The 27,089-nt window shown below is 38.4% G+C and overlaps 2 protein-coding genes across 9 annotated transcripts in view; both read right to left on the bottom strand.

Moving 5' to 3' along the window:
- Positions 1-410: 410 nt before the first annotated feature.
- Positions 411-11,114, bottom strand: C3H5orf24 (chromosome 3 C5orf24 homolog). 4 transcript variants are annotated; one of them, XR_009502394.1, is made up of 4 exons: positions 10,784-11,114; positions 2,755-4,969; positions 1,543-1,588; positions 411-624 (listed from the first exon to the last, which is right to left on the bottom strand). XR_009502394.1 is itself a non-coding variant. In XM_059917119.1 (4 exons), exons 2-3 carry the CDS (start codon positions 4,964-4,966, stop codon positions 2,788-2,790), a joined length of 468 nt encoding a protein of 155 aa, XP_059773102.1. In that variant the 5' UTR covers positions 4,967-4,969; positions 10,784-11,114; the 3' UTR covers positions 411-1,588; positions 2,755-2,787. The 4 variants fall into 4 exon arrangements, 3 of the variants coding, with proteins under 3 accessions (XP_059773102.1, XP_059773103.1, XP_059773101.1); XM_059917119.1 differs by having other exon boundaries at positions 411-1,588; positions 2,755-2,828; positions 4,540-4,969; XM_059917120.1 differs by lacking the exons at positions 411-624; positions 1,543-1,588 and adding an exon at positions 1,601-1,865 and having other exon boundaries at positions 2,755-2,828; positions 4,540-4,969.
- A 1,882-nt stretch (positions 11,115-12,996) lies between these two features.
- DDX46 (DEAD-box helicase 46) overlaps positions 12,997-27,089 on the bottom strand; it is a 63,025-nt gene continuing 48,932 nt past the window's right edge. For 2 of the 5 annotated variants that reach the window (XM_059917116.1, XM_059917117.1), the window contains exons 22-23: positions 21,404-21,477; positions 19,449-20,223 (exon numbers count right to left, since the gene is read on the bottom strand). In XM_059917116.1, coding sequence (XP_059773099.1) covers positions 20,176-20,223; positions 21,404-21,477 — 122 coding nt within the window. In that variant the 3' untranslated portion in view covers positions 19,449-20,175. Of the gene's footprint in view, positions 14,277-15,819; positions 15,938-19,448; positions 20,224-21,403; positions 21,478-27,089 lie in introns of those variants that run through there. The other 3 variants (XR_009502393.1, XR_009502392.1, XR_009502391.1) reach the window with 3 other exon arrangements.

The raw sequence follows: 27,089 nt of genomic DNA, 5'->3' as shown, positions 1-27,089 counted from the left end.
ATGCTCCACAACAAGAGAAGCCACCACAATGAGAAGCCCGCGTACTGCAACGAAGAGCAGCCCCCACTCGCCGCAACTAGAGAAAGCTCGTGCGTAGCAACAAAGAACCAATGCAGCCAAAAATAAATAAATAAATTTATTAAAAAATAATAATAACTTAAGCCTTTAGTAGAACCATTAGCCTGAAGTATCTTAATAATTGGAAGAAAATGAGATTCATTTATAAGTTAGAAGTTTAAATTACAAATATATAAATAATTACTATTTTGAGAAAAACAAGTAGAGAGAGGCAGATTTCAGAAAGCACAACCCAAGGAAAATACAAGACCACCAATCATGAAAGAGGTTTTACCATTTACAATTACCCTACTTGGAAAATACTTTGCTAAGAAATAAAGCAGTAAACATAGTTGGTTTTAAAGTAATGACTTTATTAATAAATATACATCCATATGATGATGTAGATACAAATCATGAACACTACTCCATTCCCATACACATAATTGCACACGAGTAGCTCAAGTTCATGGACATAAAAACATACACAGTATCTATTCAGACTTTTTACAGCAGAGAACAGCGTGCTTATATCAGTTAACTGGTAATTATTTTCTCCATAATTACCTGTGGAAAAAGGAAACTGTGAAACTCAAAGAATCAAAGTGGTCTGATTACTATAAATCACACACTTGATTTACTATAGCATTAAATTTTCCAAAAATTAAATACATTATTTGTGAGAGCACAGATTTATCTACTTGGGAGTAGGGGGGAAAAGCAAAGGAAAGATTTAGATACATCCTAGAGTTTAATAGCATATAGTTAAGCTATAATAAAAACAAAAACATAATAGCATCAAAATATCTTATGTTCAAGGGAAAAAACGTTTTGAACTGTTGTGAATTCTTATATTGATATTTTACTATAAAGGGATCATGAAATTTTACTGCATATATAGACAATGACTGGCAGAGTAGCAGTTATTGTCAATATCCCCTGAATTGTTCTTTTAAAGCTTCTTAGAATATAAAAGAGAAACTTTTTTTTTCTTTAGCTCATACACTGGTTTTTCTTACATTGGATGAATCACCTTTAACCTAATAAATGGATCCAGATAATTTTTTTTCCTCAATTCAAAGAAACGCTATTCTTATTCCATGAAAATATACACATAAATTCACACAAACATTAGTTTGGAATGAATATTACTTTTACTACTTTAACAGATGTTTCTTTTAAAAAGTAAATAAAAAATATAAAGAATTTTTTAGCCTAACTGAAATACTGATTTTTAAAACATCCCCAAATATTAAAAATTGATCACTTATTTTCTTCCAATACACTGTGCTAGCATTTTTTTAAATATCCAGTGCAAAACTCCAAAGATAGTATCAAAATCATCCCACGCTAAAGATTAGTTATGCAAGGTTATAGCTGTCAAAAAATGAAAGTTTCTTCTGTATTAGCTCCTAATTTGTTAATATAAGAATAAATAAGGCATGTTAAAATATTTTTTAAAGAAAAAAGTAAAAGCAAACTTACTTGAAGAGCAGATCATTTTCTGACCAAAGTTTTAATATAGTGAAACCTATTTTGTGAAGAACAGAATTACACAATATAAGATTACTAATTTACCTTTCAAGGAACAATCATACAGTGGGAGGAAAAGGCCAGTTTTCCCCAACTGATTATATTAAAGTATAGGCAATTGTTTAACATGCTATTTCAGTGTTTATCATGACAAGAGACAGTGTTACAAAAGATGCACAATGTAGTCTTTATAGAGAAGTAAAAATATTTTGTATTTTAAGACTTCATTCATGTTATCATTTAGATGTCTTTCTCTTCACCATGGCACCAACAAACTGTTCACAAGGAGAAAAGGAAGTGGAATCAGGAGATGCTCATCAACATACAGATCTAATACTCCAGGTAACAACTCACATGAACACAGAAAATTCAGCTTTTTAAATGATGTTATCCATTCACAAAAGTAGCCATTCGCCCCCCTTTTTTTCCTGGGACATAGCTCCTGATGTTAATAAACACTGTTATGAACATACTTCCTTTAGTTGATTTCACCATTTCATTAACTTGTATATAAGATTCATTATACATTAACACACCTGCTTTATCTTCTGACACACAGCACAGCACCACTGAGTAGATGTGCTGGAGGATGGAGAAAGGGGGAGGGGAATGAATGTAGAAAAAGGCAGGGAGAAAAAGCATGTATAATAAAATCAGGAAAGCAAATAAACTGAAAGGGAAATGTCAAATGGGCGTACTACAAAACACAACCTGCAACCAAACCCTTGACAATGATATATATAATTCCATGGAAGAACATTTAATTAAACAACTGTTTTCAGGAATTCAAAACAGGATTTCTAAGCAGCCAACTGCTGAACATCATCTTGAGAAACAACTAAATGACAGATACATAATAAAAGTGGATGGATGAACATATGACAGATACATAATAAAAGTGGATGGATGAACATATGAATAAAGATGTAAGCATCTGTGTGTGTCAGAAGTTATACTGTTCTAAGTAAATTATTTTAAAAGTTTTATATTTTAAGCTTCTGCAAGAAGAAACTCTTGTAGCAATTTAGCTGCCAGAATGTTACAACTGATTATGTAGTCATCCAACACTGTTCTCTATGCTTTGTGCAACGCTAAAATTGTTGAGGTCACTGTCTTAGATGCCAGTGCACACACAGTCCCCACATACAATGCAACACCTCTTACTGTAAAGAGCAGCATAAAGTCCAGCTCATTGTGTCAGGCATCACTGGAACACCTGAAGGCTTGCTGCTTTTTTCCTGATAAAAAAGGTATGAAACATGACATCCATTTGCAGTCAGAGTCTGCAGTAACTGAGAGCAAGCCCAAACACAGTATGTGCCCTTTTAAAATTTTAATTATTTTAAAAGTTTTGGAGTCTTGCAAATCTACATTATAATCTCAAAGGCATTTAAGCTCACAAATACATACATTGTAAAGTTCAGTGGAATTTTTTTTTCCAAATCCGAAGTTTATAATAGTTTATTTTATTTAGAACAAACTCAGAATAAATAAAATGTATATTAACAAAGAATATTACTTTCAGAAAGAGGGAAGAGAGATATCCTCCTGTCCCTTCTATACGTATCTACCTAATACGTTTTTTTCTTTCCTATCTATTTTGCTTCTAAAGCAAACACTGTCAGAAAAAAATTTATTTTGAACGAAGTGGTCTCACTAGAGCCACCATGAGATTTTTAATTAAACTAACCAACATATTTCTTACATGTTTCATGCATAGATGGATTCCTATATACTTTTTAATATTTGGGTTCTGACAGTCAGAAAACTACATTTTGTTTATACCAGTTTTACGGTCTACCATTCAATTTTTGTCCTTTGGTAGATACAGACCTGAAACCACAGTAACTGCTAATGCAATGGGACAATTTATCAGAAAAAACTAAAAAATATTCTTAATAAATGAACATTAATAAGTGTTTTAAGCACAATGCTTTAAAACTAAGTATATGAAAGACAAAATGTAGTAACTACAGCAACATGCAGACCTTAAGAATATTTCTTTTCCTATTATATTAAATATGCTATTCTCAGAATGCACTGTAGTCAATATTTCACCAAAAATGTAATGTGCAGTTTTTATTAAAAAGTTTATTTTTTTTGTAAATATGAATTGTTTGTAGTGTTTGGTATACATGCTCTTAGGCAATTAAAAAATACACAACCTAACATGGCTGAAAGGCAAACACTGAAGAATTTTTAAAGGAATAATAGTTAAATCAATTAATGCCATGTAGATCAATAAATAGGAAGCTGCTTAAACCTAGAACATTAAAAATAAGATTTTTAACATATGAAATCTAAATAAATGCCAAAGCATACAAATATGTGTCTTGTCTCATGAACATGTTACAAAAAACCTCACAGCCACTACCTCAAGTAATCCTGAATCATTAGTTTGCTTTGTTCCATCAGTTAAAAATACCTTCGACATTATCTTTATTATATTGTAAGCTTACTTCACAAACTAATAGGTATAATGGTTTCAGTTGTTTAGCACATGAAGCATCTATTTAGAATGACCCAAAAGTAGTAATGAGACACAACCATAACTCTAAAGGAAAAGCAAAAATGATTTAGATAGGTGTTACACTTGAACCTATGTACAAATACAATACCACTGCTATGCCCTGAGTGCATCTGTCAGCATATGACAGTTTCTGAGCAAAAGCAGGAAAAAAAAAAATCAAATGGGAAAACAAATTTGGAAAGCCCAGGCCATAAAATCATGTATGTCAAAATAAAACCAAGAAGCTTTGGGATTATTCACAATCTTCCTTCTAAACCTGGCCCTCCTTTCCTGCCTCATTCACTCATTGGGTGGCTTGATTTCGCTGCTGGTTTCCTCTACGCCATGAACTGCTCTACCATGCATCATAGGGTAAGGAAAAGCAGCAGTCCCACAGCCATAACCAAGATCGGCAAGACGGGATAGAGCTTTAATGCTACCTGGAGGTCTCCCTGGGCTGACTTTGTATCCCGCAGCTTTAGTTGTACCCAAAGGTCTGCCTGGACTTGTCTTAAATCCAGCCGCTTTGGTGGTTCCCAGGGGTCTGCCCGTGCTGGTCCGGTATCCTGCTGATTTGGTGGTTCCTGAAGGCCGGCCACGCTTACCAGATCGGTTGAGATTTTTCTTTTTCTTTAGTTCATCTTTTATCTCTATGCTTCTGCCACTTGTAGTCTGCAAGTGTGTTTCATTTAATGGGTCTTGCCTCTGACAAGCCATTGGTTTGTGGCTGACTGTGTGGCTGTATTTGTTTTGCTGGGAGGAATATATGTCAAACTGATCAGCAGCTCTCATGGCATCTTCACTGAGGCAGGAAGGTTTGCCAGGCCCACAAAAAGCTGGATTACTGCTGGCAACGGGATGCATCATTTTCTACCAAAAATAAAAGACAAATATGCATAAATACACATATACAAATATATATCTGTATGACAGCATTTAGTGGGAAAACAGTCTGTCTTCCAACAACTATGCAGGCTCTCTAAAATTAGCTGACAGGCAGGACTCCAGACCACTTATAAACAAACACACATCAGCAGATTCAGATACTTTTTTTTTTCTCAATTTAATCACTGGCAGGCACAAATGCCATGCAAGATAACTCTAGTACTGATTTTGTCGTTATAATGTTCTCTACTTAGGAATTAGAAAAGTGTGTACATGAAATGTTACATTTTGTAGGCTCTTTTCTTCTAGACTACTAAATCCTAAAAAGATAATAATAAAGACAAGCATTGTTATTAACATGATTCTTTTTTTTTTCTTTCTTAAGTTTCCCTAGCATTCTTAGAATGTCTTCCTTGGGCCTTTCATTATATTTCCCACATGTATACTTCTGATCTGGCCAGTTTTCACAAGGTGGACACTTCCTTATCATTATCTTCATTTATTATTTATACAGAATCCTGAGTGTATGTTACACTTTACAAAAGATAGAATGTACCAAGGAAAGAACACAATCTGTTGGCCAAAGGTACTGACTCCCTTTAAACTATTCTATCCAAACAGGAGGTAATAACAACATAAAGGGTAAACAAAGGTTTCCATTAGCTAAAATAAGTGAACATTTATACAAACTACAGAGACTTATACTACAAAAATATGTGTAACAATCATAATAAAATACTTTCTATTTTTTTTTTTTAATTTATTTATGGCTGTGTTGGGTCTTCGTTTCTGTGTGAGGGCTTTCTCTAGTTGCGGCAAGTGGGGGCCACTCTTCATCGCAGTGCGCGGGCCTCTCACTATCGCGGCCTCTCTTGTTGCGGGGCACAGGCTCCAGACGCGCAGGCTCAGTAGTTGTGGCTCACGGGCCCAGTTGCTCCGCGGCATGTGGGATCTTCCCAGACCAGGGCTCGAACCCGTGTCCCCTGCATTGGCAGGCAGATTCTCAACCACTGCGCCACCAGGGAAGCCCCACTTTCTATTTTTAAAGTGTGGTTATCAAGACAAAAAGTTGAACGTGCAACACTGCTTTCTCCCTTGACCATAAATAATGATGTGGATCTTCTTCCCTTACAAGAGCTCTGTGGCTTTTAACAAACAGTCCAAACTCTCTATCTGTGAAGACATCCCTGTGAATTGTTTCTCAATTTAGCCATATCATTTAGACACACAGAAAATGAGAGTCTATACAGACTACAGTATTATATTTCAATAAGGTAAAAAACAAAAAAAACAAAAAAACCACATGGGTTCCAATTCATATTTCGAAAGAGTCACAAATGTATACAAAGGTCCAGCCCCAAGTTGTTAGACGTTCACCTGCACCTTTCATAAATGTAAAATTGTACCAAAACCTCAGTTATGAAAATAGTTACTCCCAGAGGCTAAGAATAGATAATCAATGTGAGCCAAAACCACTGCAAATTTATTTCAGTTATAAAGGTAAAAGGAAATGAAGTCAAAGAACTGAATTCAGTTACATTACTAAATATTTGCTGAGAATCAACAGATATAGAGCCACTGGCCAGCTAGCTTAAAGTCTTAACTATGAAGGAAAAACATTTACAATGAGAAGCTACTTGTTTATAGCAGAAGCCTTATAGACTTGAAAACATAAAACAAGAGTGAGCTAAACACAAATATTAAATGGAGTGATTCATCACTTATTCCCCAAGGATAGAGAATGAGTTTATTATCACTTCATTTGCTCAAATCCTAATTTCAGATGAGAAATAAGAAGAGATCATCAAGATGTGTTCCAAGTGTAATGATATTAGCTGAGAGTTTTTTGAGATTTTGCTATGTGCCAGGTAATAAGTTTGGCACTTTGCACATTATCTGACTTAATCATCACTACAATTCAACTCTATGGGGAACATACTGTTAGCTCTGTTTTACAGAAACTGAGGCAGGAACTTTAAGCAACTTGCCAGGGTCACACATTAGGAAATGGTAAAGCCAAATACAAATTCAGATAATCTGATTTCAGAACCAGCCGGGGTTCTCAACAGCACCACTATCATTTGAATCAGATAATTCTTTAGGGTGGGGGCGGGTGGAGGATGGGGTTGTCCTGTGCATTTTAAGATGCTTAGCAGCATCCCTGGCGTCTACCCACTCCACCCTCTTGATGTCAGTAGCTACACCCTCCTCTTTACCCTCCCAATCTGTGACAACCAAAATATTCTCCAGACATTGCCAAATATTCCTTGGGGGGCAAAATCTGCCACTTATCATGAGAATCACTCAGCTATACTAAAATGAAAACAGAAAACTCAATTTCAAATACTCCTGTTGGTCTTCCCTGGTGGCACAGTGGTTAAGAATTCACCTGCCAATGCAGGGGACACGGGTTCGAGCCCTGGCCCGGGAAGATCCCACATGCCGTGGAGCAACTAAGCCCAGGCGCCACAACTACTGAGCCTGCGCTCTAGAGCCCGTGAGCCACAACTACTGAAGCCCACGTGCCTAGAGTTCGTGCTCCGCAAGAAGAGAAGCCACCGCAATGAGAAGCCTGTGCACCGCAGCGAAGAGTAGCCCCCGCTCACTGCAACTAGAGAAAGCCCGCGCACAGCAACAAAGACCTAACTCAGCCAAAAATAAATAAATAAATAAATTTATAAAAAAATAAAACACTCCTATTGAAGTTTTTATTCACCTCTTAAGCTCCTACCTCTCCAAATATCCATAAAATTCGTTGATAACTTCTCCAAATAATCATAAAACCGTTCTGTTGATAACCTCTCCAAATATCCACAGAACCTTTCTACTGATAACATCTACAACATCTAACTCAAATAGGTTTGTTTTCCAAATTGAAGAAAAGCCAGCGTTGGGATTTGTGAAGGGACCAACCACATTCCTCTCCCCTACAAGTTATAAACTAACTGAGAAATATACACAGGAATTAGATAGGAATCAAAATACTAGTTTATTGCCAATAAAACTAGACTAGAGACCACATGCAAATATGAAGAGAAACACATTCAAACCTTTGAGCAGATTATAAGAGAAAAAGTGATCACTTTTTCTTTCAGCCGTGCCCTGAGGCTTGGACCACACAGTGAAAGTGCCAAGAGTCTTAACCACTGGACTGTCAAGGAATTCCCAAAGTGATCCCTTTTTCAATTTTATTATTCAGAAATCACCCTGCTGGAAAGCTCTAGTATAAAGAGATAGAAAGGTACCAGTTCTCTTCCACAAGTAGCACTGCCAGTAAAGGGAGAAAATGTTTTTTCCTATAATCTGTTTCAATGGTTTATAGCTCATGCCTTTTAAGTTCCTATCACTAACTTACCAAAACCTTCCCTCTGGACCTTACTTCCTTTAACTTCATTTTCTCTTAATATATCAGAACATTCACCATCTATTATCACCCAGGATATACAGTCTCAGCTTACATTATGTTAGGCTTTCAGAAGCAGATTCTGCCATATATCCTTTACTCAGACAACCAACACTGAAGAAAAACACACCAAACAGTAGACCTGCAATTAAAAAAAAAAAAAAATCCACCCATCTTCAACTACTTTAATCTTCTCCAGGAATTTATTAATTTGGTTTGTATTATGTTAATTAACTTCTGACACTGCTCACATTTATTGAGGGCCAACTCCATGCAAAACACTATTCTAAGCATCAGGACACAAAATAGACAGGATTAAAGCTGTTAATCCCAGGGAAGACAGTAAAATACTGACTTAAAGAACATTTCTAAAGGGCAAGTCTTTCTATATGTTCTATATTTTCCTTCCCTGCTACCACCAAGAAATCAGTACAGTATTCTGCTTACTCAATTACTGATTAAAAAGCTGGACAAAAAATTTACTATGACTGTTACTCATGTAAATAGTTAACTAAAGGGGCTTCCCTGGTGGCTCAGTGGTTAAGAATCTGCCTGCCAATGCAGCAGACATGGGTTCGAGCCCTGGTCCAGGAAGATCCCACATGCCACGGAGCAACTAATCCCGTGCGCCACAACTACTGAGCCCGTACTCTAGAGCCGGTGTGCCACAACTACTGAAGCCCACGCGCCTAGAGCCCGTGCTCCGCAACAAGAGAAGTCACTGCAATGAGAAGCCCGCACACAGCAACGAAGAGTAGCCCCCGCTCGCCGCAACTAGAGAAAGCCCGCACGCAGCAACAAAGACCCAACACAGCCAAAAATAAATAAATAAGTAAATTTATTTTTTTAAAAAAAAGTTAACTGAAACAAGAAACAGAGCTAAAACCAATCCCTTTCTACTTTCAGGTGTCAACTTTTTAAGATGGGAGTCAGCACCATTAGATCCTTGTGTGCATAACCATCATACATAAACACACGCGCACACACAGGCAGGCGCATGCAGAATTTGTATGTTTGTATGCAGTATGTGCATATACAAGCATTAATCCTACATTTAATAACACCTCCCTGGTTCCACCTCAGGGCTCGCCAGCTAACTGTTCTTTCTTGAAAGACGCTTCCCATACTATAGTACAGAGTTCATTGAAAGCATGCAGGCCACATTTCTCAATAGAGTCAGAATGAATACTACATTTCTAGAAAGTTTGGGCTGAACGAAATCCAAGAATACAGAACTAGCAAAGGTTAATAATCTTTTAAAATAGTTCACTAAATATAAGGGAATCAACTAAGAGCTTTGATATATTTTAACTATGCCTAAATTAGAATTCTTGAAGCATATGCTAAAACTTGCCATCCCTGAAGCTGTTTTACTCTGTGTTTAACCACTGAAGTCTTTCCGTGAGCTGTTCTTTCCGAAATAATTCCTTTTCCTTCTCCTGAATGTGGCAGTCATCACTATCAACATAAAGAACTATAACTATTTTTAGTAACTTCACAACGCATTCATTTTTAAACATGGAGAAAATCTTCCTTTCAAGAAAACCAAGTTCTGCTCTCTTCCGAGGGGCGAACACCACATAATTCTCAGAGGTTATTTCAGGTCATTTGACTTGTAACAACTAGCTAAAATCATATGCGATTTTATAATCCTAAATGAAAGTCCATTGGTGATCGACCTCAATCACTCAGAAAGTCTATTCAGCAAAGGCTAAAACAAATGCCAGTAGCGACGCATCCTGCCCCACCACGGAAAGTTCTGATACTAGGAGAGAACATAAATAACGGTCTTCTTTGTCTTCTTTCTACTCTTTAATTGTGCCTCCACGGCGCAGTTTCCCCAGTGCCGGAATCCTTATTTGACAAGAGGCGTTTAAAAATGCATTACCTGTTGTGCCCGAAAGCGATTATTAATGTATCAGCAATAAGAACTTTGCAGAAAATACACGCCCACACTAGAGAGAGTGTTGTGAACCCTCTCCGATAATCATAACTGATAGCCCGCTGCCGTGCACCGGAGTTCTGCAAGCTGGTCAAGTCCACAGGCCACTCCATCTAGACGTCCATCTCGAAGCCGGCAAGCATTAATTTAAAGTGATGGCGGGGAGAACTGAGGATTCTGACCTCGCAAAGAAAAGAAAGGGTGACCCCTCCCCCCGCCGCAGGAGGAATTTTCCCCAAATAATGGCTTCAAGCCCGGAGAAGAGCAGGCTACGACCGGGGCCCCTCCTCTTGCTCTGGGCTAGGCCAGAGCCCCTTCTCAGGCGCGGGTCGGAGACCTCTTCTCACCAGCTGGCTAGGCCCTCATTCTGGCCCCCTCCTTGCCTTCTCCACGAGCACTCGCCGCCCCGCCTCTGCTCCCGGCCAGTCTGACAAACCCCCGCGCGCCCACCTACCTCAGCCGCCAGAAGCCCGGCCCCTCAGCGCGCCCAGGGGCTGCCCATCGGCTGGGAACCTCACGCTGGCGCCGCTCTCTTTCCAGCCCGGCGCCTCTACACTGCGCGGAGAGCCCAAGACAGAGGGAAAAGCAGGCAGGGCGGCGGCAGCGGCGAAGCGGACGCTGGTTCCCAGCTCCGACCTCAGCCACCGCTCACAGCGCAGCACCGGACCGAGCAGGAAGAGACCACCACAGCCCCGTGGAGCAAGGAGCGGCGTGCGCGAGCTCGCGAGTACCGCGCACGCACACGCACACGCACGTCGCGAGACCCAATCTCCCGCCGACGACCAGCACGCAAGCCTGGGGAGAGTAGCCCAGGGAGCCGGGCTGCGCTTGCGCGGCACGGGGACGACAGGAGGTGGGGCTTATGAAGGAGCTACTTAGGCTCTGGTGCAGATCGCGCGCCCAAAGGGAAAATAACTTCCTAACGTGGATTTTTCAACCCAATCCTGTGATGCTGGATCTACTACCGACCCCATTTTTCAGATTACAGGACTACTAAATGGTGGAGTCAGGATTTGAACCCAGCATTCTTGTTCCAGAAACTGTGCTTTTAATCACCGTTGGCAAAAAGATTTATTAATCCCTTATTGTGCTAGCTGCTGCCCAAAGAATATTAAAAGGATTCAGCCTCTCACTTTTAGTTACTTACGAATGGGTGGGGTGAGATCTCCACCTGCAAATAAAATGGGGAATATTCAAATAACATGAGGTGTTTGGGCCCTCAGTCCTAGCACCATGTAATAATGAAAAGCCTCATTTTGTGAAGCTAATATTAAAAGTTTAACAAGTTTTTATATCCATGACCTCCTCTGAATTACCATATTCTTCATTCCACCATCACAGGAAGGGATGGGACAAGAATTAGCTTGCTTACAAAATCTCCCCTTTTATGTAGCTGTTGCGAGATTTCTGGCATATGGGTCACCCCATACAAGCCACTTAGCAGAAGGGATTAGTTTCCCCGGGTCTTCGGTCCGTTAGTTCTAAAATGTCAGAAAGGAGAGGATCCAGAATTAGGAAGGCTGCCGAGAGGAATACACTTTTTTTTAAAAAAAATAAAGCATGGTTGTTTTATTTTAAATTTTTAAACTTTTTTTTTTCCGGCCAGGCTCTGCTGCTTGCCAGATCCTAGTTCCCAGCCCCAGCAGTGAAAGCGCAGAGTCCTAACCACTGGACCGCCAGGGGATTCCCAGGAAGACACTTCTTTGACAGCATGAAGAGGCCGGAGGCAGGTGCTTATCCCTTTTGCCCATGCAATGAAGACTGTTTGAGGAGATAATTCTTAACACTGAATTGCACCATGAGCACAGCATTTGGCCCAGTGATGCCGTCAGCAGGAAATAAAGAGCAACAACTTTTCTGGGTGAGTACACAAGCCAGGAGGCAAACCAAATACAGTACATAGAACAAGCAAGCTCAATCATTTTCTGGCAAGCAGGGTTTTGTAAAATGATTCTAAGTATCATTCTAATTACTCCTATAGAATACTAGAAAACAGGACTGATCATACTAGTATTGTTCATATATAAAAGGAGAATACCAATATAGAAAACAGCTAAAATATGTACACAGATTTTAGGGGATATTAAGTAGCCTTCCAAAAAACTTTTTGAAAACAAGTTTTCTCTAAGGAAGGTTTCTTTTTTATTCTTGAAGGGAAATGTGAGAATGCACTGCTGTGCTGCCATACCATGACTATTCCAGATCCGTAACTTTAAACTTTCAACTGAAATGGCATTTGTACATAAAACCACTTAAGAAAAAAACTTTTGTGAATTCCCTGGTGGTCCAGTGGTTAGGACTCCCCACTTTCACCGCCAAGGGCCCAGGGTTCAATCCCTGGTCGGGGAACTAAGATCCCCGCAAGCTGCAAGGCGCGGCCAAAAAAAAACTTTCACACTAATAAGGTCAAATGATTTGCAGGCCCAATGGGGAAGTAGCCAGAGTAATAGAGGAAGTCAGACATTCCCGGGTTTGAATGTCTTTCTGCCATTCACCTCCTATGGTACCTCGGACAAGTCACTGCTTTTTCCAGAAGTTTCCATATGTGTGAAATGAAGATGTCTTTCTTGTAGGGCTGTGAAATAAAATGAGCTAATAGGTAAAGAAAGATGTGGATTTAAATCCTCAGTCTACCACTTACTAGCTGTGTGACTATGGACAAGTAACTAGTTAATTCAACATATTTATTGAATTCAAAGTACAAGCGATGCAGGACAGACAAGGTCCCTAACATCAGGAAGTTTACATTCTGGTGCGGTAGGCAAAAACTCAAATACATAATCAAAATACAGTGTTAAATGCAACGATCTGGTGTTTTCGGATAATTATCTCAGGTTGGTCTTCATGAGGTGCTATAGTGCACATAACATGGGTAGATAAATGGATATGCTTTTTCAAGAGCATATCCATTTATCATCACTTCATTTGCAAAAAGAGCACACTTTTAATTAAGTGTCACACTATTTGACTTACCTCCAAACATATCTTCTTCAAAAGCGTATACCTGTGAAATACGATTTGGACTCAATTCGACATTTTTCATTCCTTCTCCAAAAGCCTCAGCCTGGCCCAAAGTAGGCCAGATAATATAGACAAACCACTAGTTAATAAGACTTTTGCATGATAAGCGGTGATTGTATACATGTGAAAGGAAGGCCATAACAGGAATATTCGACTAGAGTGGGAAACTGGCTGCCTCTAAAGACCTTTCAATTAAGGCAACAAGTGTTCTTAAATGCTATTCATTTGAACTGAAAGATATCCATAGGAAGAATGAATCTCACTTTCTAGATTTTAGTTTATCAGTAGCCACTGACTGTCCTTGCTAGATATACAGCTTATAGCAATATTGAAAGATACAGCAATATTGAAAGATAGCCTAAGAAAATGCACTCCCATTCACCCATTATAATAAGAGTACTAATAGTTATTGAATGCTTACCATATGCCAGGCAGTTTTTATATGCTTTAATGCTTTACATGTATTATTTCATCTTATCCTCACAAAAACAGATAGGTATTATCTCTATTTTATGTATGAAAAAAGTGAGACATTTTAAAGCATTTAAGCAACTTGCCTAAGGTTGTCCAAGTATCACCCAATATGTGAATTTATTTGTAATTATGTACATGAACTGTTATTCTAAACTGTAATAATATTATACATGATATATCATGTAACAACATATTTAAAATCTACTCAAAAAATTTACAGGATGAGATTTAATGTGGACTTTTTTTTTTTTTTTTTTGGCTGTGTCGGGTCTTAGTTGCGGCACGCAGGCTCTTCGTTGCAGCGCTCAGGCTTCTCTCTTGTTGTGGCGTGCGGGTTTTCTCTTCTCTAGTTGCGGCGCGCAGGCTCCAGAGCGCGTAGGCTCTGTAGTTTGCGGCCCGTGGGCTCGGTAGCTGTGGTGCGTGGGCTTAGCTGCCCCATGGCATGTGGGAACCTAAAAGATGAGATTTTAAAGAAGAAATACAAATAGAGGATCCAGTGTTTTCTCCCTTTTTCTAATGGCTTACTATACATGTGCCCCACTTTGAAGACCACTGCTTTAGATGATAGGCAGTCAAAATCCAAGAACAAAACAAAGTGAAGATTATCAGTGGCTTTCAAACTTGAATATGTATCACAGAATTAGTACCATCCCAAACACACTTATAATAGCAACTCTAGACTGTAAAAAGTTACAGGGGAACTTGTGCTCTCTTTAAAGACATCCACTCCCCTGCTCTTTCCATGGAGCTTTCCAAATCTGAGACTTGGGCCGTGGGCTGACTTGGGGGACGGGGAGGACTCTTTTTCAAAAGTCTACAGTAGAGTTCTAGGATCTCAGCTCCCAGAAGCCTCCCTCAGGCAAAGGCATGGAAAGAAAGTATTACCTTCGATATTACCTTGCACTGGCTGGACACAGGCACCTGAGAGCCTCCTAGGAATTTAGGAATAAAGGCCAAGGACACTTTAACACCCAAGGCTGATAGAACTGCTGGGAGTTGACAGGCTGCAAAAAAATCCACCTACTACCAAGTGCCAAGTTGAAATGACATGCTTTTTCTGTGGTCATAGAGCACATTTTTCATACTGAATCCTCACATTTTCTTTATTCTATAATAGGCAAAATTGTGAAAAGGGACTAATACTCAAAACATGAACTATCACGTATTTCCATTTGTTAAAGATAATTAGGATTTTCTTAAATTCTGAAACTCTATAGCTTTTACAGTAATCATAATGGTATCTGAGAGAGTAACTGAGTTCCAGTTTTCCAAAGGGGTTAAAACTTTTATTTCACATTTTTACCCCTCTAAAAGAACAAGGTTAACACAAATATAGAATTTTTAAAGGCTTGAGCTTCAAAATCATGAACTTCTATAAGCTTATGCCATATTTGGAAGAGAACAAGGTCAAGAAAAATAATCAAAAGTAAATTCCTCACTCGTCATGTGATTTGATGGTATGCACTTACATACCAGTTTGGCCATAAAGCCCCAGAAAGGTGAGACCACTGATATTGTTGGGATATTGCAAAGAATTCACTTGCTTACCCTTTTTCTTCATGTCTCTACTTGGACTCCTGCTCAAGTAAAATTATAAGTTGATACAGAAAAAAAAGGACCTTCAAATATCTGCAGTTGGTAATACACCAGGGAATCTTTACCTAGTGATGGAAATGTAGCCACCTTTAGCTCCAGAGAGCTGGCCTGAGAACACAGCATATGTTTCACTAAGCAACATGTGAGATGTTGCTATACTCCAAGTCAAATGCCTCACTCCAGTGAGATTTTATTAAGGTTTAATGGTGGTTACAACACCTAAACTGAATAAAACGTTAAGATATCCCCTCTACCTATCCACACACATTCATCCGTTCTCTTTCTGTCTTTGTATTTACATACACACCTTTTTTAAAGATTAACTTCAGCTTTTTATGCCAGAAGCAGAAGGCATAAGAAAATGTCAATAGATTCCAATTCTTACATAAAACTATGTACCACAATGTGAAGAACTGGTAGCTCCAGACTCACTTCTAAGAGGAAGAGTATTCTCATTGACCACATTGGGCTAGCCACTCAGAATTCACGCCTGCTACATGAACTTAGCATCCATCATCTAAAAAGGACCAGAATGGGGCATTTTACTATACAAAATATAGTTTTTTACCCTGGACTTCAACTACCATTTTCCCCCCAGCTCCTTTTTATTTTTAAATTTTTTTAAACATCTTTATTGGAGTATAACTGCTTTACAATGTTGTGTTAGTTTCTGCTGTATAACAAAGTGAATCAGCTATATGTATACATATACCCCCATATCCCCTCCTCCCTCTTGCGCCTCCCTCCCACCCTCCCTATCCCACCCCTCTAGGTGGTCACAAAGCACCGACCTGATCTCCCTGTGCTATGCAGCTGCTTCCCACTAGCTATCTGTTTTACATTTGGTAGTATATATATGTCAGTGCTCCTCTCACTTCGTCCCAGCTTACCCTTCCCCCTCCCCGTGTCCTCAAGTCCATTCTCTACATCTGTGTCTTTATTCCTGTCCTGCCCCTAGGTTCATCAGAACCATTTCTTTTTTAGAGTCCATATATATATGTTAGCATACAGTATGTTTTTCTTTTTCTGACTTACTTCCCTCTTTATGACAGACTCGAGGTCCATCCTCCTCCCTACAAATAACTCAATTTCATTCCTTTTTATGGCTGAGTAATATTCCATTGTATATATGTGCCACACCTTCTTTTTCCATTCATCCATCAATGGACACTTGGGTTGGTTCCATGTCCTGGCTATTGTAAATAGTGCTGCAATGAACACTGGGGTACATGTCTTTTTTTTTTTTTTTTTTTTAAAGATAGCAGTCTTCTTTTTTAAATTTATTTATTTATTTATTTTTGGCTGTGTTGGGTCTTCATTTCTGTGCGAGGGCTTTCTCTAGTTGCGGCAAGCGGGGGCCACTCTTCATCGCAGTGCGCGGGCCTCTGTCACGGCCTCTCGTTACGGAGCACAGGCTCCAGACGCGCAGGCTCAGTAGTTGTGGCTCACGGGCCCAGCTGCTCCGCGGCATGTGGGATCTTCCCAGACCAGGGCTCGAACCCGTGTCCCCTGCATTGGCAGGCGGATTCTCAACCACTGCGCCACCAGGGAAGCCCACATGTCTCTTTTTGAATTATGGTTTTCTCAGGGTATATGCCCAGTAGTGGGATTGCTGGGTCATATGGTAGTTCTATTTTTGGTTTTTTAAGGAACCTCCATACTGTTCTCCATAGTGGCTGTATTAATTTACATTCCCACCAACAGTGCAAGAGAGTTCCCTTTTCTCCACACCCTCTCCAGCATTTATTGTTTGTAGATTTTTTTTTTTAAATTTCTTTATTTTTTGGCTGCGTTGGGTTTTTGTTGCTGGGCACAGGCTTTCTCTAGTTGTGGCGAGCAGGGGCTACTCTTCATTGCGGCTCGCGGGTTTCTCACTGCGGTGGCTTCTCTTGTTGCAAAGCATGGGCTCTAGGCACGTGGGCTTCAGTAGTTGTGGCACATGGGCTCAGTAGTTGTGGCTTGCGGGCTCTAGAGAGCAGGCTCAGTAGTTATGGCGCACAGGCTTAGTTGCTCCACGGCATTCGGGATCTCCCTGGACCAGGGCTCAAACCCATGTCCCCTGCATTGGCAGGCAGAGTCTTAACCACTGCGCCACCAGGGAAGTCCCTGTAGATTTTTTGATGATGGCCATTCTGACCGGTGTGAGGTGATACCTCATTGTGGTTTGATTTGCATTTCTCTAATGATTAGTGATGTTGAGCGTCCTTTCATGTGTTTGTTGGCAATCTGCATATCTTCTTTGGAGAAATGTCTATTTAGGTCTTCCGCCCATTTTTGGATTGGGTTGTTTTTTTTGATATTGACCCCCAGCTCTTATCTTAAACAAGTGCTATGTTATCTGCCACTAAAGGACTTTAGCTGACGGTTTTATAAAGCAAAGCAAGGCATCATAGGAAAAAGAGCTCACACACAGACAAGTTATAACTTTGGAGGCTCTGCTCTCTAGCATTTGATTCTTAAGGTGCTGATGAATTATTTAGAAGTGGGCTCCACAGCTGGCCTCATAGGATTTATAAATCCCAGGTACTCAAGAGCTGGTTCTGCTCAAACAAAAACTTCTTTGCACATAGGGGCTGCCTCCCTCAAAAGAAGGACTGCAGTCACAGGTATACTGTGACTACCAGTTCAATACCATGTGCATACCAACAAGGCTAGTAAGGTATGAAATATATCAGATAATAAACGGTCTAAAAGGAGTTGGAGAGAATCTAGCCATTATCATTTCATTCTATACTTCCATTTTCTAAGAATGAGTGTCACTGTGATAAAACACCAACTGGCACATGAACCCATTATTTCACCTACAGCCTATCTTATGCCAAATACAAACACCATCAAAGACTAAGAGCCTTCTTCAGGAAGATATTTTTGGATAGAACTATATATTTTGTGTTGCTAGAATTTTTTAATAAAGATACAGAGAGTATAATACCTCTCTCACATGCCTAGCAATGTAAACAAAATTAGATAAACAGCAGAAAACATTTCAGCAAAGATAATTTTAGGAAAACTCAGACTAAATTAACTTTATTTTATAAGGAATTTAGAAAACATGAGCAAATACTGATATTGCATTAAAAAAACAAATTAACCTGTACGTCATTCAAATCTCAAAAATCAAAGAGTGTGACACTAAAAAAATGTAATAACAAGAGAAATGTGCTTCATTTTAACAAAATACTATCAGTGGCTTATTACAACTAGATATACAAACATAAAGGTAATAATGCTAAAACGATGTAAAACTCTGAATCTCCAAGTGATAGAGCAGGCTGAAGGGAGCACCAATTGCCATCAATGTGGGGCTGTAACATATTCTATCAAAAGAAACAAACTATCACTAGGTAACAAAAATAAGGATATAAATAAAATGGGGGGAGGGGGGAGGAGCCCAAGATGCCTGAAATCTTATAGTAAATGGTTTATTTGGTTCTGTTGTTACCTGTGTTGTGTCTGTCTTCTTCCTCTAAGAAAAAAAGAGGATATGCGAGGGATCCAAGAATATTTCCAAGTTATACCTTAGATTTTCATAAAGGATAACTTTATATTGAAGAAATCATGATTGATACTCCTTGTCACTTTAACCACCTAACGTACTATTAAAATAATTTAACAGCTATAATATTCTTTGTTTTTTTTCTCTTTTAAAAACTCTAAGTCAAGAATACTCAAAGGAACTTCTGTATCTTTTAATTTAAGAAATACATCTATTTAATTCCTGAAAATTTTATTTTTTCAAGGAGTGACAACAATATGAAGTTCTAATACACCAGGAGTCTTGAAAAAAATTAGGTGATCCAATTATAACAATTTAAATTAGAATATTCAGGAAATATATCTGAAGGCTCAAAAATATAATTTATGATTCTTTGTGAACTAAATTTCACTGAGAAATGCTTAAAGTCTAAGTTTAAAATGTGAGTGCCATTATGCTTTTTTTAAGAAAGAAAATTCACAACCTACTCAATAATCCTGAAGAAAAATCAGATTGGTATGGTGTTTGCATGTACAGATGCATAAACGAACACTTTCAGGGGGAAAAAACAATCATATTAATATTTATAGGCTACAAATCACTTTCTTTTAAGGAAGATTAGAAAAGAGTTAGTAGCTAGGCACAGAGCCAGAGGTTGTGAGGGGAACCTAAAAGGAGTAAATACTAAAACTCTTAGCAGTGTAAAAGAATGCAAAAAATTCTTATACTACAAATTTTTAATTTTACAAAACCAAAAACCAGTCCAACTATGGCCCATACATGATAATAAAAATTGAAACAAAAACTGTGAGCCCATTTTGTAAAAATTCTATTATAATATTCTCAAATCTAGTTCATATTGTTCCACTGAGTCAAGTAAGATTTAAGCTCAAGGTGGTCACAAAATTAGAGAACTTTACCTTTTCTGAGGAGATTATCACAATTTCACTGCAAGAAGATAAGGTGAATAGCCCCTTAACGACTTACATGCTTTATTTCCTTCAATGGAAAGTCCAAATATTTTAATTTTCTTACGCTTCTGGAATATTATCCAGATTTACATTAAAGGGCACTTTAATGAAAACTTTAAATATAGTTTGATAATTCTGGGGATACTTACTGAAAGAAGATTCGTTAGCAAATACTGGTTTCTTGTATTTAAAAAATAAAAATCAGCAAGACAGAATTTCAAAAATCTTAACTTAAAATACACTGTAAACTGTAGACAATTGCCACATGTATCACAGACCAGCACAGGTAAAAAGTTTTTTCCAGATGTTTTATAAGACTTTGTATCTTCCTTTATTTGTTGGTTGGTATGAATTTTGCTACAAGAGAAAATAAAAGGCATATGATCAGTAAAAGGGAGGAAAAAAAAAGAAATATGTTAAGTAATTTCCTTTACAAACTTATAAAACTATCAGATATTTAAAATAAAAAATATTACTATTATATTGAGGAAGAAAGAACTATTCAACAACCATCTCCCTGTGTTCACTCGACTGCTCCTTAACAACGGTTCTGAACCAACTTAATGGTGGTGACATTCTTTTTCTATCACTCCTTGGTGAAAGTCACTTGATTTAAACGTTGTTTTTATTCTTCCCTCTTGTTTTGTGTACCTTCTATTCTTTAAATTTTTTATCCACCCGAAAGAATGTTCTGTAAGGGAAATTTGAGAAAAGCCCTCAAAAACACATTCTTAGAAAAAGGATAAAGTTTCCTTTCAAAGGGTCCTCATCCCAATGTGCACATTGTAGGGAGAGTTTACAGGGATGTGTCTGCTTCCTTTGGAAAGGTGGTCTATAAAAGGCCGCTTTATCCAAAAATTAAGTCCTCATCTAAGTTTAAAAACACTCAAAACACCTAAGTTTAAAAACACTGGCAAAAATGTAGAGAAACTGGAATTTTCATACACTGCTGAAGGTAATGTAAACTGGTATAACTACTCTGCTAAACTACACATATCCTATAACTAGCAATTCTACTCCAAGGTATATACTCAAGAAAAAAATATACTAACGTGTACCAAAGAGACGTGGAAGAATGTTCATAGAAGCATTATTCATAAAACCAAAAACTAAAATGACCTCAAAGTCTAAAACATAAATTAACTGTGGTATATTCACATGCTTAAATACTATACTATTTAATACTATTGATTTCCTCAAAGTAATGTTGAGTGAAAGAGATGAGATATAAAAGAGTACACAGCATTTGATTCCACTTATATGGAGTTCAAAAATAGGCGAAACTAATCTGCAATGTTGAAAGTCAGAATAATGTTACATTTGGGAGCAATGAATAGTGACAAGGAGGGGCATGAGCAGGGCTTCTGGGATACTGGTGATGTTCTGTATTTCTTCAACTGGGTAGTGATCACATCAGTGTGCTTATTTTGTGAAAATTCATCAAACTATATGTATATCATTTGTCTACTTTTCTTATTTACATTATAGTTCAATAAAACATTTGTTAAATAAATAAGTCCTTGAGGTTTTCACTCACCAGCCGGATCAGTTCTTCTTTTATAAGCCTGGTGATTTCTGCCTTTGCTTTCTGCACAGCCAGTTCATTGGCACCTGGTGAGTGAGTGGAGAACATTATTTGTATTACTAGAATTATGCTGGATGTTTATCTACTTCATAGAGATCGGTAGGTGACTTTCAGCAACATTGTACTACTTGCCAAGATAGTCTTTCAATACCTGGTGGAACATCATCTACATTGTATCATGGCTGCTTATTATTATGATTACTTTTAGAGTTTCAAATGTAGCCAGTGAGGTTAGTGTTAAGAGTGTTAAGGTTAGTGAGGTACTAGTGTTACAAGTTCTTGTTATGTTGGTATGCAAAGAAAAGATAATTCGCAATTTGTCCAGAAGAGAAGAAAAAGTAAAAGGAAAATATAACTTCCTCGGTTCATTTATTTAGCAAATATTTATTGGATGTTTATTATGCTCTTTAAAGTCAGCAAATGTTTTGGAAAAGTGTCACCTGAGCAAAGTCTTAAAAGATGAATGGAGGACTAGCCAAGTTGGAGGAGGAGAGATGACATGAAAAGTATTTTACAAAGGGAATCATGTGTGTAATGGTACAGATTAAGAAAGTCATGCTTAACTACTGAAAAGTAAGAGAAGTACAGCATGGTTGAAAAATTTTTTAAAGTGTGTGAAAGAACACAGCAAGATAGCCAAGTAGATGAGGTAGGCTGGAGACATCTGTATAGTTATAAATTCAAGAAACATTAAGCACCCACCATGTATGCTATACTATAAGAGATTCATTATACAAAGTACTCATTCATCTCTTTATGATCTTGTAGGCTACTAGAAAAACAAACTTGTAAAGATATTACAGCAAGATGAGTAGGTAGTAAGTCATCTACCAGAGCAACTTTTATTTTATTTTTAAATAAAATTTTATTTATTTGTTTTTCACTGCATTGGGTCTTCATTGCTGCGCGCAGGCTTTCTCTAGCTGTGGCAAGCGGGGGCTACTCTTCATTGCAGTGCGCAGGCTTCTCATTGTGGTGGCTTCTCTTGTTGCAGGGCACAGGCTCTAGGTGCGCGGGCTTCAGTAGTTGTGGCACGCGGGCTCAGTAGTTGTGGCTCGCGGGCTCTAGAGTGCAGGCTCGGTAGTTGTGGCACATGGGCTTAGTTGCTCTACAGCATGTGGGATCTTCCCAGACCAGGTCTCGAACCCGTGTCCCCTGCACTGGCAGGCAGAGTCTTAACCACTGCGCCACCAGGGAAGTCCCCAGAGCAACTTTTAAGTATCACTTCTTCCAAGAATCTTTCCCTAACTTCTCCAGGTGGGGTTAAGTGTTTTCTCCCTCAGGGCTCTCACAGGATTGTGTTCATACCATCATTAAACCACATTTTTTTTTTTTTGGCCACACGTGTGGCATGCGGAATCTTAGTTCCCTGAGAAGGAATTGAACCCCTGCCCCCAGCAGTGGAAGCGTGGAGTCTTAACCACTGGACGGCCAGGGAAGTCCCTGAAAGCACATTTTTAAGGCAGAATGGACAAGACGTTTTTTTCTGACTAGATGTGAACAGTGAAGAAGAGGAACAAAGATGCTAAGAGTTGAGTACCAAGTAAAGAAAATAACAGGTAATAAAGGAGATATTGAATCCAAGACGAAGAACAGGTGCTACTATTAGCAGTGATAGTGGATGAAATTCGATTCTGAGACCGTTGTGGCTGAGGTGCTCAGGGGACACCAAGTTGGAAATTTCAGTAAGGCCAATGGAAACAAGGAGCAGAAGTAGAGGAGAGATGGAGATTAGAGAGCCATCAAGGGTAAGTGTGGAGGGATTTGAAGCCAGGGGACAATGCCAGGAAGTAGGTACATCTAGAGAGGTAACACGGTGCACACCTATAAAAGGAATAGAGCTGGACCAAAGAAGTAGACTAGAGATTAAGGACTAGGAGTGAAATGTCAAAGAATAAAAGAAGAACTGGGGTTGTAGAGAACTATGTTTTTATCATTTAAAAAAAAAAAAATTTTTTTTTTTTGGTTGCCCCACATGGCATGTGGAACTTCCCTGACCAGAGATCGAACCCATGTCCCCTGCAGTAGAAGCTCGAAGTCTTAACCACTGAACCACCAGGGAAGTCCTGTTTTTATCATTTTATATAAGAAAATCAAATAAGGAAAACAATTCACAAGAAATGGGAAAATTTCCCCCCATATTAGATATGCTAACTTTTTCAAACCCATAGAGAGGAGAGGAGAGGAGAGGAAAGGAGGAAGGGAGGAGTGGGAGGGAGAAGAGGAAAAGAAACGGGAGGGGGGAGGGGAGGAGGAGGAAGTGGAGAAAGAAGAGGAGGAGAAGAAGGAGGAAGAAAAAGAAACAGTTTAACAACAGGAAGGAAAGGGCCATGAGTATGGCTGTGAAGTCATAGCAACATATCTAATTTAACTCCTACACCTCGACCAGCCACTGACCACAACATTTTAAAGCTGTGGGTGCTGGAAGGGAAGAGAGGTGGATGAATGTGAAGCCAAGGGTATAATCAAGAGCCAAGCCAGAATGAAAATTATTAAAAAAATGAAATTCAGGAGGAAAATGTGCTACTTGGCATGAGTTGATGTGTAGCCTGTTGACATTCTCTGCTGTTTTAAAAAGAAGGAAAATGATACTCCCACCCAGCTCCAAGTGAAGAGCAATTTTCCTGCGTTAGTTAGAGCCTGACCATTTGGACCAGTTTAAATTTTTGACTGACACAGCTTCTTTAGGTAATAGGTTACATATGTTTATAAGCTGTCATGAAAAAGTGGCATTTCCTTTCATTGGTCCCAAAACAACTCTGGCTGCTTTTAAGGGATTCTCCACTAGTAAAAACAGAGGGTCACAAAACAGGCTATAAATTATACAGGCTGGCTAGGCACGTACGTCCTTCCTGTTCTCCTTCGCGCTGCCGGGAGCTGCTGAGCCACACAGAGCCTCTAAGCAGCCAGGCAGTGGGGTCCCTCCAATTACAGAACTAGAAACAGATGACACTAGGCTCCTTCCAACACCTGTTTTCATCCTATTAGTGTTCAGTTGATTTGGTTGGAGTTTCAAAAACTAAAAGATCCTTTAAATCTAATCATCTATGAAAATTCTCAAAGCTTTACGTCATTTTAATTACCAATCTCCAGCTCTTATTTAGCATATTTATGTCGCCAGAATTCTCAAGATTCATTTCTGACAAGGTTATCTTTTTACTGGGGGAGAAAAACCTTGCTTAGATTATAAAAATTAGATGTTACTTCCTAAGTACAAGTTGACAGTGGAAAGAAGCGCCCAGAACCATTTTAGGTGGATAGAAAAGTCAGCAGAAGCTGTGGGCTTCTCATTTCACTTCACTTGGTAGTACAGGAGATGTGTTCTGATAAAGTTATATACAAATTAAACCTGGCATACATTAATTATACTACACTAAATAAGTATAATTACCTTTAAATTAATAAATTATATATGGGATCCTTTTTCAAAGCAAACAATCATCTCTGATTTACCTCTTTAAAAGGCAGTCATTTAAAATACTGGTTTTGAAATCTTAGAGATAGTCAGAATAAACTACAGTTATGTTATTGCAAAAAATAATAATAAAAATAAAATACAATACTGGTTTTGCTTAAATGACACCTATGACATTCAAGCTGAATATACAAGGATGACTCCATGTTTACCAAAGGTTTTATCATCAGATTCTACTGAATGACATCCTGTATGGCCTAATGAACACAGTAGTAAGGGAAAGCTGTCCAGTTCCAAGTGCAGAAAGATGTCAGTGTAATTTTCTCTCCTTGAACGCTGAGGTGCCAGCAACCCACATTTTACCTCACAATAAGGAACAGTGTCACATGATTCAGAAACACACTGAGTCACTGGCAGAGCAAAAGTCTTTCAGGATACATAAAAGGGTGCCATTTAAAAACCTGGTTTGAAATAGATATGATCCAGGTTCTCAAAGTCACAATCACAAATAAAAAAATACGACTTGCCTAGTTCTGGACCCACATTCTTTGCACACCATTTAACATATGTATGAATCTTACTGTACTGTAAAGGTAGAATTTCAATAATATGGAAAACATAAAGGCTATATTTGAGTTTTACCTTTGCCACAATTCATCATTATTCATTTTAAAAAGTCCAAAAGTGAGAGTGATATCAGTGAAAATGGCACAAGAGGGAACTTCAAAAGCCTGTCCCTCCACAAAAGCAGTGAATAAACTTGCAAAAACTGTTAAAATCAATTTTATCAGAACTCAGAAACTAATAAAAACCTTACATCAACCAGGCAAACCCTTATTAAAGGAGGAAAAAACAAAAACAAAAACCCAGCTCAATCCTGGTAACAAAACTTTTCTGTTTTTTAACTTACTCTGATCCTATCAAGCATTTTGACCAGGAAACAACTTCTACTTAGGGTAAATGGGATGCACACTGCACGTGCATTTCTCTTCTTGTAGTCTTTATGTTAAGAAGTCACACAAAAACAATTTGAGGTCACCAGTTAAAAGTAAAGTAAACAGGCACAGTACTAACTTACTTTCACATCTGTGAAATTCTCTTTGTTTTGGCCAGGAAAGAATCAAACCCTAAAAATAAGTCCTCATATATATTTAAATCATTTTTAGTTTATATTTATTTCAGTAAGGAACTTACCTACAGTTATAAAGTCTTCACAACAATCAAAGGAATGCCAAAATATAACAAGAAAATACTAACTAGTGATAAACCTTATTTACGATATACTTTCAGTTTATACTTCCATTGATCTTTCCAGCAACAAACTTAAGAGCTGAGCTAGCCAATTCAGTAGCCATCAGCTACGTGGCTATTTAGATTTAAGTTAATAAAAATTAAATTAAATTTAAAATTTCTTGGTCACACTGGCCATATTTCAAGTGCTCCATAGCCATCAGAGTTTTTATTGGACAGTGCGGCTTTAGAGAGATCACATGGATATGCCTGTCAAATAATATTTTGTGTGCAGAACAGAAGTGGCTCTAGAGCATGATCAGATGCATTATTCAGAAAATTTATCAAGTGCCTACCATGTGTCAAGACACTGGGAATACAGCAGATGATAAAGTCACTGCATTCACAGAGCTCTAGTAGGGGAGACAGAAACAAGTAAAAATATACTATAATTTCTATGTAATGAGTACTGTGAAGAAAAACAAAGCAAGTAAAGAGCTACAGAGTGGTGAAATGAGATCAAGTAAGGCTTCCTTGTTAGAAGTGATGTGTATAACTCGAAGGACTAGACTGGTGTTTAAGATTATACAAGGTGTGGGAGAGCTCCTTTGCAGCCAACTAAGCCATTTAAGCAGTAGGTATGCAGACTCTGGATTTACATGACACACGGAGTAAAACCTCTTCACAGCTCCAACACCAGTGTTCAAAAAATATTTAGTTCATTAAATAGAAGAAATGGATCTGTGGCTGGTTTATGCTTAAAAATCTATTATAAAAATGTTCAAATTAAATATAAATGAAGGGAGACAAGTTATCTACCATGCAGTAGATAACAAAGTAGGAAAAAAATCAAACTGGAAACTGTCTTTTGAATTCATTCATGAATGTATAAAATAAGGTTTAAAAACACACTTGATCACTCTTAGATAACGCATTACTTATACCCTTTGAGGGACTTCCTTGGTGGCGCAGTGGTTAAGAATCCGCCTGCCA

Source organism: Balaenoptera ricei, chromosome 3, assembly GCF_028023285.1.
Source record: "Balaenoptera ricei isolate mBalRic1 chromosome 3, mBalRic1.hap2, whole genome shotgun sequence".
Classification (NCBI taxonomy): domain Eukaryota; kingdom Metazoa; phylum Chordata; class Mammalia; order Artiodactyla; family Balaenopteridae; genus Balaenoptera; species Balaenoptera ricei.
Note: the sequence above shows the minus strand (reverse complement) of the source record. Positions and strands in the feature narration are given on the sequence as shown.